Consider the following 16,163-nt stretch of genomic DNA (forward strand, 5'->3'; position numbering starts at 1 on the left):
ACTCAGTAATTTGAATTATTAATTACCTTGTTTATTTGAACACATTTTACCTTGAAGTTGTTCTAGCATTCTTATTCTCAATTTTGAAAATTGACCCTCATGAAAAGGTGACTTACAGGTACTTTTCTAGCTCCAAGAAACTGCATTAGTAATTAAGTGAGACCTCTTTTAAAGGTCAGATTTCTTCAGCAGCTAAACATCATCTCTTCTGACCACATGATTAGGTCAACAGAATTTCTCTCATTAGTTCCTCCATATGTACATCTCCACACTTGCTTTGTCTTTCTACACAAACACAAACATGTTAATTTCCATGTTTGAATAACTGTAGTAGAAGAACAAATTGAATGTTCAAATTTGAAGCAGAAATTCAACCCATTTACTGAACGGAGAAACTTGATTAGGAATTTTCAAACATCAGAGAACTAAGTACTCAAATCACACTGAAAGTCAATATAAATTGAGCACTGATCTTTCCAAAACTACGCTAAACACAGCTTTAAATACAGCAATATGAAGAATATTTCAGTGTTTTTTTTAATCTGATGTTATGAAGCTCGGACCACCAAACAGTAATGCAAACTTTTTGCTTACTAACAACCACTATCACCCTCTTCTCAGGTTTAGGAACAAAATCCTATCAATGGAAACACTTAAGGCCATTTTTAAGCATAAAACATGGTGAGATTTGGGAGAGTCCATCAGAGCACTCAAGATACTTACGTGAATAACACGAGCTGAATACTTTTCACCCCCACCCCTCCAAATTTTCAATTCACAGACTTGTAACAGCATATCATCTGGGCTTAGGGACATTTTGCAGGAGAAGATTTTCTCCTATTATACCTCTTTAGGATGGAATGCTCAACACTACTGTGAAATGTTCAGAGTAGCCTTAGCACTCTACTGTGTGTATACACCCAGTAATGAAGATTAATCACTTTTATTTTCACCGTACCTGTAACCAATATAATTCCTTTTGCATCTTTAAAAATGTTTAATATAATGCTGTATTTAAAGCCAGTTTAGAGAAGCTATCATACATAAATACTAGGCAGATCCAAAGGAATAACCATAGTAGCAACCTCTCCATTTCCATGGAAACCCTACTTACAACACATGATCAAATCTTACATGAATGTTAATCTCTTAAATCTATATAAATTCACACTTCAAAGATGCAGTCTACAAACAAAAGAGTCTGCAATATAAAGCACCAGTATCTCAAAAAATTTAGCAAGCAGCAGAACTGTTGGTGCTCCTTATGCACAGAACTCCTCAGAGTCAGCCTGTAAAGCATCCCTCACAGCAGGGGTGCTAGAAAACAACACACCATGGCAGTGATGAAAATAACTTGGAAACTGACATCTTCCCATGCAATGTTTTTTAAAGATTAAAAAGATACCAAAATCATCATCAACAACAAAAAAAATCTCATTCTCCAGAAAGACATGTATGTGGCCTGGTGTGGCAGTGCAAAAAGGAGGTCAGCATAGATGTGCCCTTCTGACAACAAAACACAGAAGAAGAAAACAACTAAAAAAGCCAAACCAAAACTGGGGGCAAGTCAAGAGAAAAATCTAATAATTTCAAGCTCATTCCCTACTAGAGCAGAGTTCTTGGCAAAAGCAGAGAACTTTTTCTAAGGCTTTATACATGTCTGTTCAGTGAGAGCACTAAAGAAACAATGTAAGACATTTTGCATGGTAGCTGAATTTATTGGTTTTCTCTTCCAACCAGGCATTAAAAACTACTCATCAATTACTTCCTAGGGCTAAGAAATACTATGAGTGTAACACCACGTTAACCTAGACTTACATACTTTAAGGCCTTCCCAGAACACTGAAAAAAACCCCAAAAAACCCTACCCCAAACTCTCAAACTAACCAAAACAGAGGTACCAACTTTCTGGACAGTCTCTGTACACGTTTTCCCTCTGAGTTGCAGAATCTGCTAAGTTTCTCCTTTTCTCATGGCAGAGAGCAAAGTTCACAATTTGGAGAAGATGTGGACAAAGCAGGAAGTAGGCATGCCCAGACTGGGGACAAAAGACCACTCTGTGGCTACTGACAATCCAACACAGCAGAACAGAAAAGAGCACTGACAACTGACCTACAATCATCAGCATGGATGATGATCACTTGGGTATGTACAGCAAGGAAGGGCTATACTCCATAGGCTGAAGCAAAATGATCCAAGTATTTTAAGCATTTTTACTGAAAGAAAAGCTACAACTGGGTCAAGATCCTGTAAGAACACCACAGTTAATGCCTGTCCCACCAGTACAATCAATTCCCTCAAAATACACTATACAGAAGAGAGAAGTTTAAAGAGATGCAGACAAGCAGATCCACTTACAGTCTTTTACAAACTGAAGTGACCACCCTGGATTTCCTTAGGAATGCATTACATAAGCTCAGCTTCTTTTCTAGTTTTTTATCCTTCCTGTTAACCTTTTAACTAATGCATGACTCTTCCTATCTCAATGTATGTTCAATTTCTTCTTGATTAATATTGAGCCAATTAGCTTACTCTTAATTGCCAGCACAATGACAAGATTTTAAGTAATTCTTTACTATATTCATCTGGTGTTTGACACATTTCACATTAAATGAAGAATGGCATATCTAGCTGAGCTTCCAAAGCTAATTTAGACAAGGGAAAAAAATAAATCAATCAATCCCCTGTGTTAGAATTTGTCTGGGCTCCAAATTAATGGTCTGAAACCTCAGTCAGTAAGTAACATGCTCTGTGTCTGCTTGGCTTGAAACCTGAAAGAATAAATTCTATCTTCAACCACACTACATTATCAGAACAGATCTGAACAATATCAATAATGTAGAGAAAAGCCAAGTAGAATCAGAGAAATGCAGTGCAGAACAGGTGGAACTCAGATACATAAATTTCAAGGTACTGTAGAGGATAAGAACCAATTTATTCTCTTTCTAGAAGGTACAAAATGAAATGGCATGCCCAGTGACTCTGTCACATTTCTAAATTTTTCTGCAAAAATAAGCAATTACAGCCAAATAAAAATAGAGAAAAGGGGAGATTAAGCTTAAGAGTAACAGACTTTTGCAAGTATGGTTAGAAATTGTCAGTGTGAACACAAGATAAGTACTCTGTTCACTTACAAAGGAAAACAAAAATAATGTTCAAATTGTTAATAATGTTGTAATTTTTTTCTGTAAAGTAATTCAGATCTTGTGTGTCCTATATTCCCTTGAGAAAAGCTCATCCAATCAACCAGTCAATTACTTTCAACGCAGGACAGGGAAAAAGGTAACCATTTTGAATTTTCAGCTCCAATTAATTTTATAAAGATAACAGAAATTGTTTTCTAATTTATTCACCTGCTTAGCACCAAAGTGCATCAAAGCACAACTGCATTCATTTTTGTCATGACACAGTGAGGCCTAAGAACATATCATCATTATATGATGAAGCAATCCCAAATGACCAGTATTTAGATTCCTTGTAAAATTAAGAAATGCACTCTGCCATCACAGAACTAGAATTTCAGAAAAAATAATCCTACTACAGATATATAATTGTTGTGAAACTTAAAACCACAAATAAGTTTCCATCTCCAGTACCACCAGTAACACAGAACTTCTGCTGATTACAAAAACAGACTAAAAAAAAGGGGGGAAAACCAGCTGGATGATCCTTGGCAAACATTAGACAGTAAAATAGGGAAGTTTTGACTTCAAAAATTACTCAGCACTGTCCTGAAAATGAGACATGTTAAGTGAAATGAACTGCCATTATTAATTTTTTTAAAATACCTGAAGTGTGTTCAAGACTGATAGTACAGAAAGGACAAAACCCCAAAATTCTCAGTGTCAAATACTGTATGTACAACTGTGCTGCCCTGCAGAAACCGATCTGATTTTTAGAGGTGACAGTATTCATTTTAGGGGAAACATCATTTGGCTATCACCTGGCAGAATAAATTTGGCTGAGGTGTCCATTCAGACACATGATGTTCAATACCTGCATCTTAATCAAGAGAGACACATTAACATTTTTATCCTTTAGAGATTCAAAGACTCCAAAACAAGTACCATAGCTTAGCAGGAAATCAGAACCAAAACCCAACAACCAATGCACGTATTTAACATGAAAAAGGGAAACATCAAATATAAATTCTCAAGCTCTAAGTGAAACATTAAATTATACTTTGATGTGCACACACATGCCCCACCACAGTAACATTTTCATAAACATACAGCAAAGTTTGAAAGATTACCTGGTAAAAATACCATCCACAATACCAATCGTCGACTCCTCTGCGGGAACATAAGAACCAATCTGTGCCATGACTGTGATCAATGCAACTTGCTTTATATATGAACTCTTTCCTCCCATGTTGGGTCCAGTTATTATCATGACCCTTTCACCATCTCCCTGGAAACATAAAACATTGGTGAAACATATTGTCCTGCACATGGTGCTGTTCTAAGAAAGGCTGCTGAGTGTATGTGCCTACAGAGATAAAGGACAAGCCCTCAGGACACAGTCTGTAGTTGAAAAAGCTTCCTTCACAGCATTCAGTTTTCAAGAGTTTATGATGCCACGTATCAAAAATCTTCCTAAGTCCTCTCCAGGCTCATAAGAGAGGAGCATCACTATCATCTTTCATTACTCTTGAGCAAAACAAAGTGAGGAGAACCTTCTTGGTCCATCAAGGAACCAAGAGAATCCATGAAGCATCTGTACAATTTCATTTGAAGGGGGAACTTCACCAGCTTTCAGCACAGCAAGTGCTGTCCTAATTTGGATTCTGCTCCAGTTAAGGAGTTCTCATTGCCAAATGGGGGGGAAATCTGGCAGCCAAAGATCAGACCTAGACCCCTTCATAACTGCTTGCCTTGGTACAACACACACACATTCAAACAGAAGGGCTACAAGAAGAAATCAAGACATTTTTGAGTTTGGCAATACTTGACTGCAACACAGATATTGTGAGCAGATTGTATCCAATCTCTGATTGACTGGTGCATCCAACCACTGAAATCTTACAGAAAAATGAATCAGATGCAAGAGCTTGTCTCAGCTGTAAAAGTCCCTACAGTACTGCTGTAGGTCTATGGCTCCAGAATAAAACTGTCATCTTCTGGTGGAAGACAGTTGCTAATACAAAATTAAAACTCATCAACGAGTCTATAAAGCCTTATCACAGCCTGCATCAAAACTAGGAAATTAGATTATGCAAGGATGTTGAATAACTAGAGTTTTTACTTTCTACTACATACATACAATGAAATCCAACAACTGATGAACTAACCAAAAGTCAGCATATTTCACTGCTCCACAGGCGGGGCATGTCAGACAGGACAAGCATAATGAACATTAGACACACTACTTAGGGAAGTTGGAACTGACCAGGCACTGTGATGACAACAACATATCTCTGAGGAATAAACATGATTATCTTTACAGGGATTTCATTTTGTTAAGAGGGAGGCAAATAAGATTTATATGTCACATGTCATAATCCACATCATAGAAAAGATGGATGGAATCAGTCTTAGGTCAATGCAGAAAACTGTTTAGCTTTTGCTGGAAAAAAAACAAAACCCTGTCCATAAGGAAGTCACAATAAAGTCAAAACCCAAAAAATGTCATTATCAGGAATAAAGAATGGAAGTAATAACATGCATATGACTACATGAGAACAAAACTCACAACATTCTAGTCTCTGAGGTGTAGTTTCAATACAGCAACTGAAACTTCATCAGGACCACCATTTGGCTCAACACAACAGAATTACAGATACTTAAATCCAGGATGAGTTAATCTGTTAGAACCCACAAATTTCTTCCATGTGTTTGGTATCCCTCTGGGGTCCCTCCAGCCATGTTCTGACACTGGTGGCTGGCTTGCAAAGCCAGCTTTCAGAAAGAACATATGCTGTAACATCAGACCAGAGAGCCCATCTGCCCTTATAATTGCACAGAACCATAAGCTAACATCTTAGTGGAATTTATGGATGAAGTTAGAATTTCCATGAATATTTGGATGAGAGAGGGAGAACTGAAAAATAAGATGTTTATTTCAGGGCACTGCAAGAAAGCTTTTCCTAAAGTTAGTTATTTGACAACATTTCAGCTGAAAACATGACAGCAATTGCATTTTACTGTTGATTCAAATACATCAGCTTAAAACCAGACACGTTTTAATAAACTGGGTTCCCACCTACCTCTCTCAAAAAAGACAGAACTCTAACAGTAGAGGCAAAAACGATTCCACCACGATCAGCTGATTTTGTAATATTCAGTATTTAGAAAGCCAACATAAGAATGGGGCTAACAGGGGAAAGTGCATGATGATTACTGAATGAAATGATGAGTTTTCTGTAAATGCCATCTGTCGTTTGTTTGGAGTTGACAAATAATTTTGAAAACATTCCCTGATGTATTGCACAATATCTGTATCATTGTTCAGTATATAACATGGTTTAAAAATATCTCCAGAGAAATACATACACATTTGAATGGTATTTATCACAGCCCATGCTCCACACTGACATACCTTTTATATATCAACTGTATGAAAAAGCAGTTACGTATACACAGTTCAGTGCATTTTTTGTATTAAGAACAGAAACACAGTATTTAAAAAAAGGTTCACAAAGGTAAATATTTAATAAAAAATGCCAAAAGGGCATGCCACTTAAAAAAACAAATTTAGGTTTTGATGAAAAAAAAAGGAGGAAACAAAATAAAAGATGTTTATCAGAAACAGATTAAGTGAAGTAAAATATGACAATACTTCCTACCTGTGGTAATTGTGTATTTATAGCAATTTTAGGTAATGTAGGTCATGCAATTTAGGTAATGTTGCATAGAAAATGTCAGGAAATAACCTACCCACTTTCTTTGACGACTTGGCAACAATAACAAGCAAGAGTCTTACTACTTCTCAACATCACTCTCTATTGCAGAAAACAACAGCCAGAAGGAGACTTAGGGGCAACACACTGCCTGCAAGCTAAGCATGGGGGATCTTTAGCATATGTTAATATGAAAGGCTTCTTCCAACCAGTGTGCAATCTACAAAGAATGGACTTGCCACTACACAGTCAAGAGTCAGAGCTCCAAATCTGCTCTGTCAGATTAAAAAAGGCTGCATGAAATCAATACCTCCAGAAAGAAAGGAAAACACATAGTAAAGTAATACCACCAAAAATGATCTGAGCTATCTTAGAACTGTCTTGGAAAGTGAGCCTGTAAGACATGGAAACATTTGTTGTGCATTTGAACATTAAAAAGTTCCACTAATCTCACATAAAGTTATGACAAAATGTAGACTTCTTCTGATAACACTGGTAAAACCCCTGGAATTATTAATTTGTTTTTCAAAAAGAGCCACTTTAAACTTTTATTTTCCTAGTTTTGAGATCATCTGTTTTAGCTTAGGAAGGGATTGGTTGGACTTGATGATCTTCAAAGGTCTTTTGCAACCCTGTGATCCTGTGATCTTTCTTAATGCCGTGAAAAGCGAACAACGTTGTAAAGAGAGTGTCTGGCTGCTAGATAGCAGAAAAAGGACACAACAGATGTGATCACATCTAGCCATATCTCTCTGAAATGTAACCAAGCAGAAAGCTGTATGATTAAATTATTTATTTTAACTTCGTGGCCAGGATGCAGATGCCAAATTCCCCCCCTTGGATGATGCTGAAGCTCAAACCATTTCTCAGTACTTACTGAAAGGTTAGTGGTATTTGGAACATACTGATCCTGTTCTCCCAGTAGCACATCAATCACAGGGTGCCTCCCATTTTTTATAATTATTTCTCGACGATTATCTTGCACAGTTGGTCTGCAGAAAGGAAGAGACATTAATTTCAACATTCATTGTAACTGATTACTTAGAAGTACTGCAGCTAAAGCCTGAAGAAGGGTAGGAAAAAAATAGAAATGACAAAAATTAATTAATGCTGTCAAATATTTCTAAGGACTTCCCTGGTTTCATTCAGTGATAAAAAAGTATTAGCAGATTGGGTAACAAAATTTTAGAATTCTTCATTTTTCCACTACCTAGGGAATGTTTTTGTTTGTTTAGTTGTATTCTAAAGGAATACTAGGAACTACAAAATGAACAAGCAGTAGCAAAAATACGCAAACTGGAGGGGACTGCTTTCTTCCCACCACTACAGTGGCTTCTGCAAGTGCCACCTTTTGCAGACACATTTCATACTCTCAGAATGATCTTGCTGAACTAGTCCAACCTGCTACTGCATTAAACCCTAACTAGTGTGGGGAGTGGAAAAATAATTGTCCAACTTTGTATATTATGACTGATAACACATTAAATGATATAAATCAAAGAGTACAGTATGACAGAGCTGTAACTCTCCTATAAACATTAGCAGCTCTCATAATGTGACAGCAACTCCCAAACATATGAGTCATCAAACCATAACAGTCTATAGAAAGAGCTTACTATTTAAGTTGACATACTGAAATGACAGTACCTTTTCAGAGATTAGTATGCAAACCAGATCAATACTACTTACTTTCTTCTCTCATCTCCAAACCATGTAAAAAGTTTTGCCTTTAATGCTTCCACCTTAGCTACAAATTTATCTATGTGTCTAGTCATACATGTGTAATTCCACGTTATACACCTACACATCAACAAAGTTCTACCTCCAAGAGCTGTGTGCTCTTCACAGAGAGAAAAATGCAAAAGAAGCATGTTCCACTAAATTATGACTGTGATTTCCTTTTGTTCTCTTGCAACTTAAATTTACTTTTTCATTGCAAACTGAAGTGCAGCATTCAATGGAGAGGTAAATGTGGTGTCATGTCTCAGCAACATTTTGTTACACAAGAAGTATAATCACTCTGAAATAAGAGCAGTAATTTAGGAAAGTGACAACAGCTGAGTAAAAGAGTAATACTGGAATAAAGACACATATTTTTTTTACTGGAAATTAACTAACACTTTGGATGGACTTTAGAGGGGAGGGAAGAAAAGACGCAAGGAGCGTGATTTTTCCTGAGTGGAAGAATGATGATGCAATTTGAAAAGAACATGGAGATAAAATAAATGACATATTAGGAGCACAATGCACTGGAGAAAGAGGTGCAAGTTAAGAATGGTGTGGGTTGGTTTCTTTTTAGCACGAAGATATTTCCAGCAGTTGAATAGCTGAGATTAAACCAATATGGACAGAGTCTTAGGCCTTTGGGATAAAGAAAGGAAATGTCACCCTCCATTTGATGAACTGGTAAGCTGTTTGGAGCTGTAATATGATAGTCCTAAAAGGGAGAACATCCCTAGAAGCACTTCCTTCTGGATTTCTCCACTTTGCATTCAGAAGAGAGGCATAACAGCTGAATGATCCATTTGCCATTTTATAATTCTGCCCTCTACTTTGGGCATAATTGTCTTTATCCTAACTGCTCAAGCCTCCATACACCTAACTGTGAAATATGATGTGAGTTTCAGATGCCATGAGCCTTGCTGACTCTGCCTATTCTGGTTTCACACAATGGGGCTTGCAGAGGCAGGCCCTCAGCCACAGTCATTTAAAAGTTCTTCCCTGTCCCAGTTAGACAATCACATGTCATGCAGTAAGAGAGAACTGGGGGACGGGGGTGGAAATTGCTCTGGAATGTATAACGTCCTTTATTCATGCATCTTTTCAATGGTGCTCCTTAAACAAACTCACTGCTTGCAGAATGGATACTCAAACTTCAGATGATGATCTCTGGGCTACCTACACCAGTTAGGCATCTAACTTTGTGTCCTGGGAGCCCAATGCCTTACATTGTCCATGTCAGGGTTGAGTCTCCCAAAGCAGGGTTCCAGAGACAGGCTGAAACTGCAAGATATGCTTACTACTCTCCAACAACCATGTGGAGCACCAGTGCTCCCAACCTCACAACTTGTTTACCTGCCTCAGGTAGGATGATATGAAACAATCCTCAATCAAAAAAACATTCTCCCGAAATACTCGAGTTGGTTAATATGGATGTCCCGTCTTTCCTTCAGTAGTCCTCCAAAATTAATTATTGACACCTTCCCTGCAGCTGAAGTTTCACTGAGAAGTCTCCTTCCTGCCAGTTTATAAGCTCTAAGCCACTCTTTAAAATTCAGTGAATTATTTAAACACTGCACAGTGAATTAATAAAATTTCAGTTTGTTTTCTCATCTCAGTATACAGAAATAAACGAGCAATTACTTTTAAAGAGATTTTGATTAGCAGCAGGCATGATCAAGAATCCAGAAGTGATCAATACTGTCTTTAATGCTGTATAAATGCAGAAGGATATCTAAGTGGATTTCCCTTTATCCACACACATTTAATACATGATTTGCTGTTATTTCCACGGGTCACAAATGTTACCGATTCATATGGTTATACATAAGCAATTGCCCAACTACTTGCAATGTAGCCCCACAATGACATTTAAAAACCACACAGCACTTTTCAAAAAAAGAGTATGTGGACTGTATGGAAGAAGGAATGGCTGAGGACTGGAAACAGATAGCCCTCACAAGGGTGTTCACAGTAAGCCTCAGAAACAGTAAATGCCAATCTCTAGGACAGCACTCAGCAAGCTGAAGCAGTGGTTCAGCGAGCATCGAGTCTCTCTGGGGACACAGACCTCGTGATATAGAAGAAAACACACCAATAAGACTGACTATCTCTGTGTAGGTGCAAGGGATGTGGGGGGTTTGTGAGGGGGAGGAAGACCCAAGTTGCAGATTGTACACACTCAGGGGCCAGCTCTGGACCAATCTCTGAGGCAGAAAGCCTTAAGGGTTCATGCTTCCTCATGGCAGAATGCAGCAGGCTGTGGTGCCTGGCGTGCACGTGTGGGTCTTGCACAGAGGGAAGGGCACAGCTCATCAGATTTAACACACATTCCTAGGTAAGGCACCATCCCTGCTCTGGAAGCTGGCTCTAATTACCTATTATTTACCTGAAATACATCTTTGAAACATACCTCATACACCTTAAAATCTTAGGTATTATACACTATAAAGTCAGACTTTGATGAGGAGAAAAGAAATAGGAGGAAAAAAATTTCCATGCAAAGTCCAACATCTATTTATGTTTGTGAGATATCATCTACCAACCACACACAGTTTGAAAACCAGACAAACATGAGATGTCAAATTTAAACCGCAATGTTTACAGACTTGAATTAAGCCCAGAAGTGCCGCTTTGCAAAATCAGATTAAGTCGAAACTACTGCAAACAATTTCAATAATGCATTTTATCACGGTACACATATTAAAATCAAATTTATTTAAAAAGCTCTCTCATAATTCCCTATAAAATCTTACATAAAAATTAAACATTTATTACCTGCAGTGGTCTCCTTGTTTAGCCACCTGAGCCAATGAGAACAGACAGTCGATAGTTGCTAGGTGACCAAGTGCTTTAGACACGGGGTGATAATGTTCACTGAAATGGCTACACCAAAACAGGGGAAAATAACAGGAGGAAGAAAAGAGGAAAAAAAAAATCATTTCATACAGATAGGAATGTACTGTCAAAATACACCTCATGCATGCTTCTCACAGAGCTCTCTACAGTCTCTAAATTACTCTGAATTCAAATCTCCCAGCAGTGTATTAACTTACAGTATGAGGACACAATCTTGCTCACAGCAGACTTCGTCCTTCCCTTGTAACAGGGCATTATTTTTAAGCACAAAAAGGCGGCAAAATGAAACTCATTTAATGCATATAAAGGGTCCACAGTTGATCCCTGCTGCCTAAATAAGGTCTCTGAAAATGCCACTGTTTATCACAGTGGCAGCTGAATCGCAACTGCCAATTCACTTCAGCTGTAAGTTACAGTCAAATAACCCCCCCTCCAAACAATAAAAAAAACCCTCAAACCCTGAAGTGCCTGAATACAGGATTTGTCTACAATATCAATAAAATATGGTAAGTACAATAGAAAATTCAAGAATTCACCTTCCATTTATGGTACCGATGCCCCTAGTACAACAATAACATTACCAGGAGAAAGCAGAGTTCATTCTTTTAGTACTGTAGAATTTATTTCTCTCCACTCCTAGCCTCAAAGATACAATTGGGGAATATAAAGCAAGTAAGGGAGCAAAAATGAATAAATAAATAAATGGAGGGCTGGGGAAGATCACTCTCTACACATCTTTCCTTGCTGTACGCTGCTATCATATGACACTATTGAAATCATCAAAGTGAACATGAAAAGCAGCAGATCTAAGTAAAGAAAGGTCTACTAAAACTTATATGGCTAATATAGTAACAAAAAAAATAATGTAACTATTTTTATGGTATTGCAAAGGCAATACATCTGGAAGAGTGAATTGGAATTTCAGTTTCTAATAAAGTTTACAGAACCTCTGGGTTCCTACCAAGAGGCAAAACTTGGCCTCAGTTACATCCAGTGAGGCAATTTCAGAAGGAAGTTTTTGTGGTATGGAAAAAAGCACAAGTGAGTTAATTATTATTGCAAGAATTGAGGGATAATTTCAGTGTGCTAGTAATTCCTGGAAGTAAAGCAGTGATTTGTAACCTGACACCTGAAAATTAAAGGTGTTCAGAAGTTTGAGAAATATATTTTAAACTTAACATACACAGGTCTATGGGGCCAGATGGGATCCATCCCAGGGTGCTGAAGGAGCTAGCAGAAGTGCTCACCAGGCCGCTTTCCATACAGGGGTAGGGAGAATCACACTCACACAAGCAACTGCCCAAACACCCTGAACATTCCTAACTGAAAAACTGTAACACTGCAATTGTTGTATAATAAATTCTATTCTCATCTCAGTTACACTGTACTAGATTCAGTTTCACTCAATTTTCAAATTTTGAGAGCCACTGTATATATTTACTAGTGTGCTGTCATCAGAATTTTAAAATCTAGAGACATCACTGCTGCCTTCAGGACTTAGTGTGTAAAGGTCTCGCTTTCAAATGCTTTATGTTGAAGAACAGTATTTTACCATGGGCAGCATAACTGAGTTATCAGCTGCGTTTTTTCCTTTGGTTGTTTTTTTTTTTGTTAAGATAAAACTCTTTCTTCTTCTGTTCTTACAGCAATAAATAAAATAATAAAAAATGAGTCTATTTTGTCAACTCACTCTAAAAAGTTCAGCCATTCAGCGTTGCAGTCAAGGACTAGCTGCTCCCGGAGCTGATTCAGATGTTTGTAATTTTCTATAACAAACAGCGAGTGGAAACGGCTGACAGCTTTTGTGCTGGAAAACAGAGAGAAGCCAAATAGGAAATCAAGGTTACTAAGCAATCAGTTACACCATCTACATGCAAAATTGGACTAGTTTTCTAACTCACTCTGAGCCTTGAAAATGCACGGTAAAAAAGCCAGTTCTTTTATTGTGGTACCAAACTCTATTGATACCAGTGATCTTCACTGTGAATAAAGTGATTGGCTACTGTACTGCTGCCCATTCTGAAGGCTGCATTTTTCACAATGTATTATGTATCACTGAAGCTTATATATCTCACAAAATTCTCTTCAGCAACAGGCTTCACAAAGATGATTTTTCTTTGACTGGCTGCATATACAACAACCTCCAACAAAAAGATTTCTACTTTAAAGCTGAAACTTCACAATAAACCTGGAATAAACTTAGTAAATACAGACTGTATTGCATGGATACTAGTTTCCATTTAAGGCACTTGCTCTTTATTTATGTATTTCCATTAAGGACTCATGTTGGCATTCCCAGGCATTCTTTTACAATATCCAGAATAGCTGTATTTTTCCTTCATCGCCTTAATTCTGTCTACTCTGTGCACTTCAATATCGAATTCTTGCATAAGTGAATAGAACATCGCTTCAGAGTTCACCTTTATTATGCCTACTTCTGATGAGACATGGCTCTGTGTACACATCATAACATAAGGTATTCTACCTGTTTAAATAATAAATGATCTTCCAGTTCACCTCTGTTTCATGTACTGGAAAAAGTATCTAAACTATCTAAAATCATGCTTACACAACACTAAGTAACAAAGCAAGCAAAGCTTGTTTGTATGAACAAATAAAATTAAAACATTTTTAATACACTAAGTCTTAGATACTGAGATATTTTGCACAGCTACTTTTACCTTTCTGAATAAAGTAAGGACAACTAAAATTTTATGAAAAATGTATATCTACAATCTACAGGCACAACTGAATCAAAACCGTAATTTTCATGCCAATACGTCTGCTTTGAAACATTAAGTACTATTTAAAAATAAACACTTTTAAAAGTTCTGGTTTTTCAGCTTGGTCTTGTTTGGTTTTAAGCAAAACTTACTATGGCAATAAATCAATGTAACCATTTTCATTGGTTGCTTTTAGTTTAAAGAAACCCCAAACCACAAACACACATGGAGCTGTGACAATGTGTATCTAATTAACTGTAAAACCAAAATGGCCCATACTATATTTTTTTTCCTTATATATTAAAATACAGCAAACTTTAAAGACATTTTACATACCTACTAACCATAACCCAGTCAGATGGAACGGATGATTTATTGGAATTCTTGACTTCTATCATAAACTAAACAAACAGAAATATAATATTACACATCATGGGAAGTTAAGAAGACTACAGAAGCATAACCATAATGAAATCAAGAAATCTGCAAGCATCAGACGAAACCCATACTCATCCTGAAGAGACTGAGCAGACCAGAAGCTAATGTTCTTTCTTCCCTAAAAATGCCAATAGAGCAACTTCTACCCTGAGCTGTTCTTTTGCTCTGCCATGTTCCTGCCTCATCTTTGCCCTTTTGCTCCTCCATCTACTAAAATGTTCTGCTCTCCTCCCTCTTACCAAGCCAAACCCAGACTAAAGCTAGTTAAGACTTACCTGATCCTGACTGGGCCTCGCAGAGAATTCAGCATTTACACAGACTCTACACTATACACAAGCTGTACTCAGGCTGTTTCACAGAATCACATAATGATCGGGGTTGGAAGGGGCCTTTGAAGATCATCTAGTCCAACCCCCCTGCCAGAGCAGGGTCACCTTGAGCAGGTTGCACAGGACACAGTCCAGGCAGGTTTTGAATGTCTCCAGAGATGGAGACTCCACAACCTCTCTAGGCAGCCCTGGCCCTGAGCTCTGCCACCCCCACAGTAAAGAAGTTCCTCCTCATGTTTAGCTGGAACTTCCTATATTTCACTTTGTACCCATTGCCCCTGTCCTGTTGCAGGGCATCACTGTCAAAAGACTGACCCTGTTCTCCTGACACCCAGCCTACAAGTATTTAAAAGGACTGGTAAGATCCTCCCTCAGTCTCACCTAGGCTAAAGAGTCCCAAGTCCCTCAGCCTTACGAGTAAGATGTGCTTTCCTGCCCAGGGATCAGTGATTCCTATTGAGCCATATTTACCTACAGTATTTCACAGACAAGAGCTCAAAACCTCAAATGCTAGCACTGCATGTACAGTACCTTCCTTCACGTTTGGATCAATTGGAGTTCAGAAATGGAAAGAACAGAGGAAACCAGCAGTAATGGCAAGAAGCTTAGTACAGTGAAATTTACATTACGTCTTTCCTGCAGTATTTTATACAATTCATGTCAGTTATTTTTATAACACCAGCCTGAGGTTCTAGACGTCAAAGAATAAAAAACACAGATGGAAAATTAATTTCCAGCAGAGATTAGATTAGCCCAGTATCTGATCACCTTTACAGAAATGCCCAAGACTCATCTGACAAAGCTCTTACATTACAGTTAGTATGATGTAGATAAAACCTTCCACACCTCACCAGAATACCCAGCAATCACCTTAGACTACAAACAAGAAGAATAACCCTAACATGAGCACACTCCAGAATGGACAGACTACACTAGTTCTTAATTTACCTAAAACACCTTGAAAATAATCGGTACCTCTGAAACCCTGAAGTTGCATAATACACAAGACAAAGATTTGAAAATGAATCAACTGCTGCTGCTACTAGTAGTGTTGCTGATGTGCTAGTATTGCATTCTTTTCTTGAATTTTAGCTCAAAACAATTAAGCAAGCCGTGTTCATGAAGAGTAGTCAGAAAACAAGACCATATTTGTGTCTATGCTAGACGACTAACTGAACTCAGAACAGTTACACAGCCAGTTCAATTGCCTGGTGTGTTTGTGTGGCTAGCAAGAAATAGGTAGAGAGGTTGCAATCT

The 16,163-nt window shown here is 37.7% G+C and overlaps 1 protein-coding gene and 1 pseudogene across 2 annotated transcripts in view; both read right to left on the bottom strand.

Moving 5' to 3' along the window:
• The window catches only part of LOC311199749 (tubulin polyglutamylase TTLL13-like), a 176,020-nt pseudogene that overhangs the window by 84,889 nt on the left and 74,968 nt on the right, over positions 1 to 16,163 (bottom strand). The gene's annotated exons all lie outside the window — the stretch shown is intronic.
• Positions 1 to 16,163, bottom strand: part of LOC311199712 (DNA mismatch repair protein Msh3-like) — a gene marked incomplete at its 5' end in the record, with an annotated part of 87,783 nt that overhangs the window by 21,191 nt on the left and 50,429 nt on the right. Inside the window, 5 exons of the mRNA XM_084273849.1 lie at positions 4,253 to 4,410; positions 7,716 to 7,830; positions 11,336 to 11,443; positions 13,107 to 13,223; positions 14,476 to 14,540. Of these exons, the coding sequence (XP_084129975.1) occupies positions 4,253 to 4,410; positions 7,716 to 7,830; positions 11,336 to 11,443; positions 13,107 to 13,223; positions 14,476 to 14,540 (563 nt within the window). The remainder of the gene's footprint in view (positions 1 to 4,252; positions 4,411 to 7,715; positions 7,831 to 11,335; positions 11,444 to 13,106; positions 13,224 to 14,475; positions 14,541 to 16,163) is intronic.

The sequence above is a fragment of the Gallinula chloropus genome (genome assembly GCF_964237585.1).
Source record: "Gallinula chloropus genome assembly, chromosome: 21".
Classification (NCBI taxonomy): Eukaryota; Metazoa; Chordata; class Aves; order Gruiformes; family Rallidae; genus Gallinula; species Gallinula chloropus.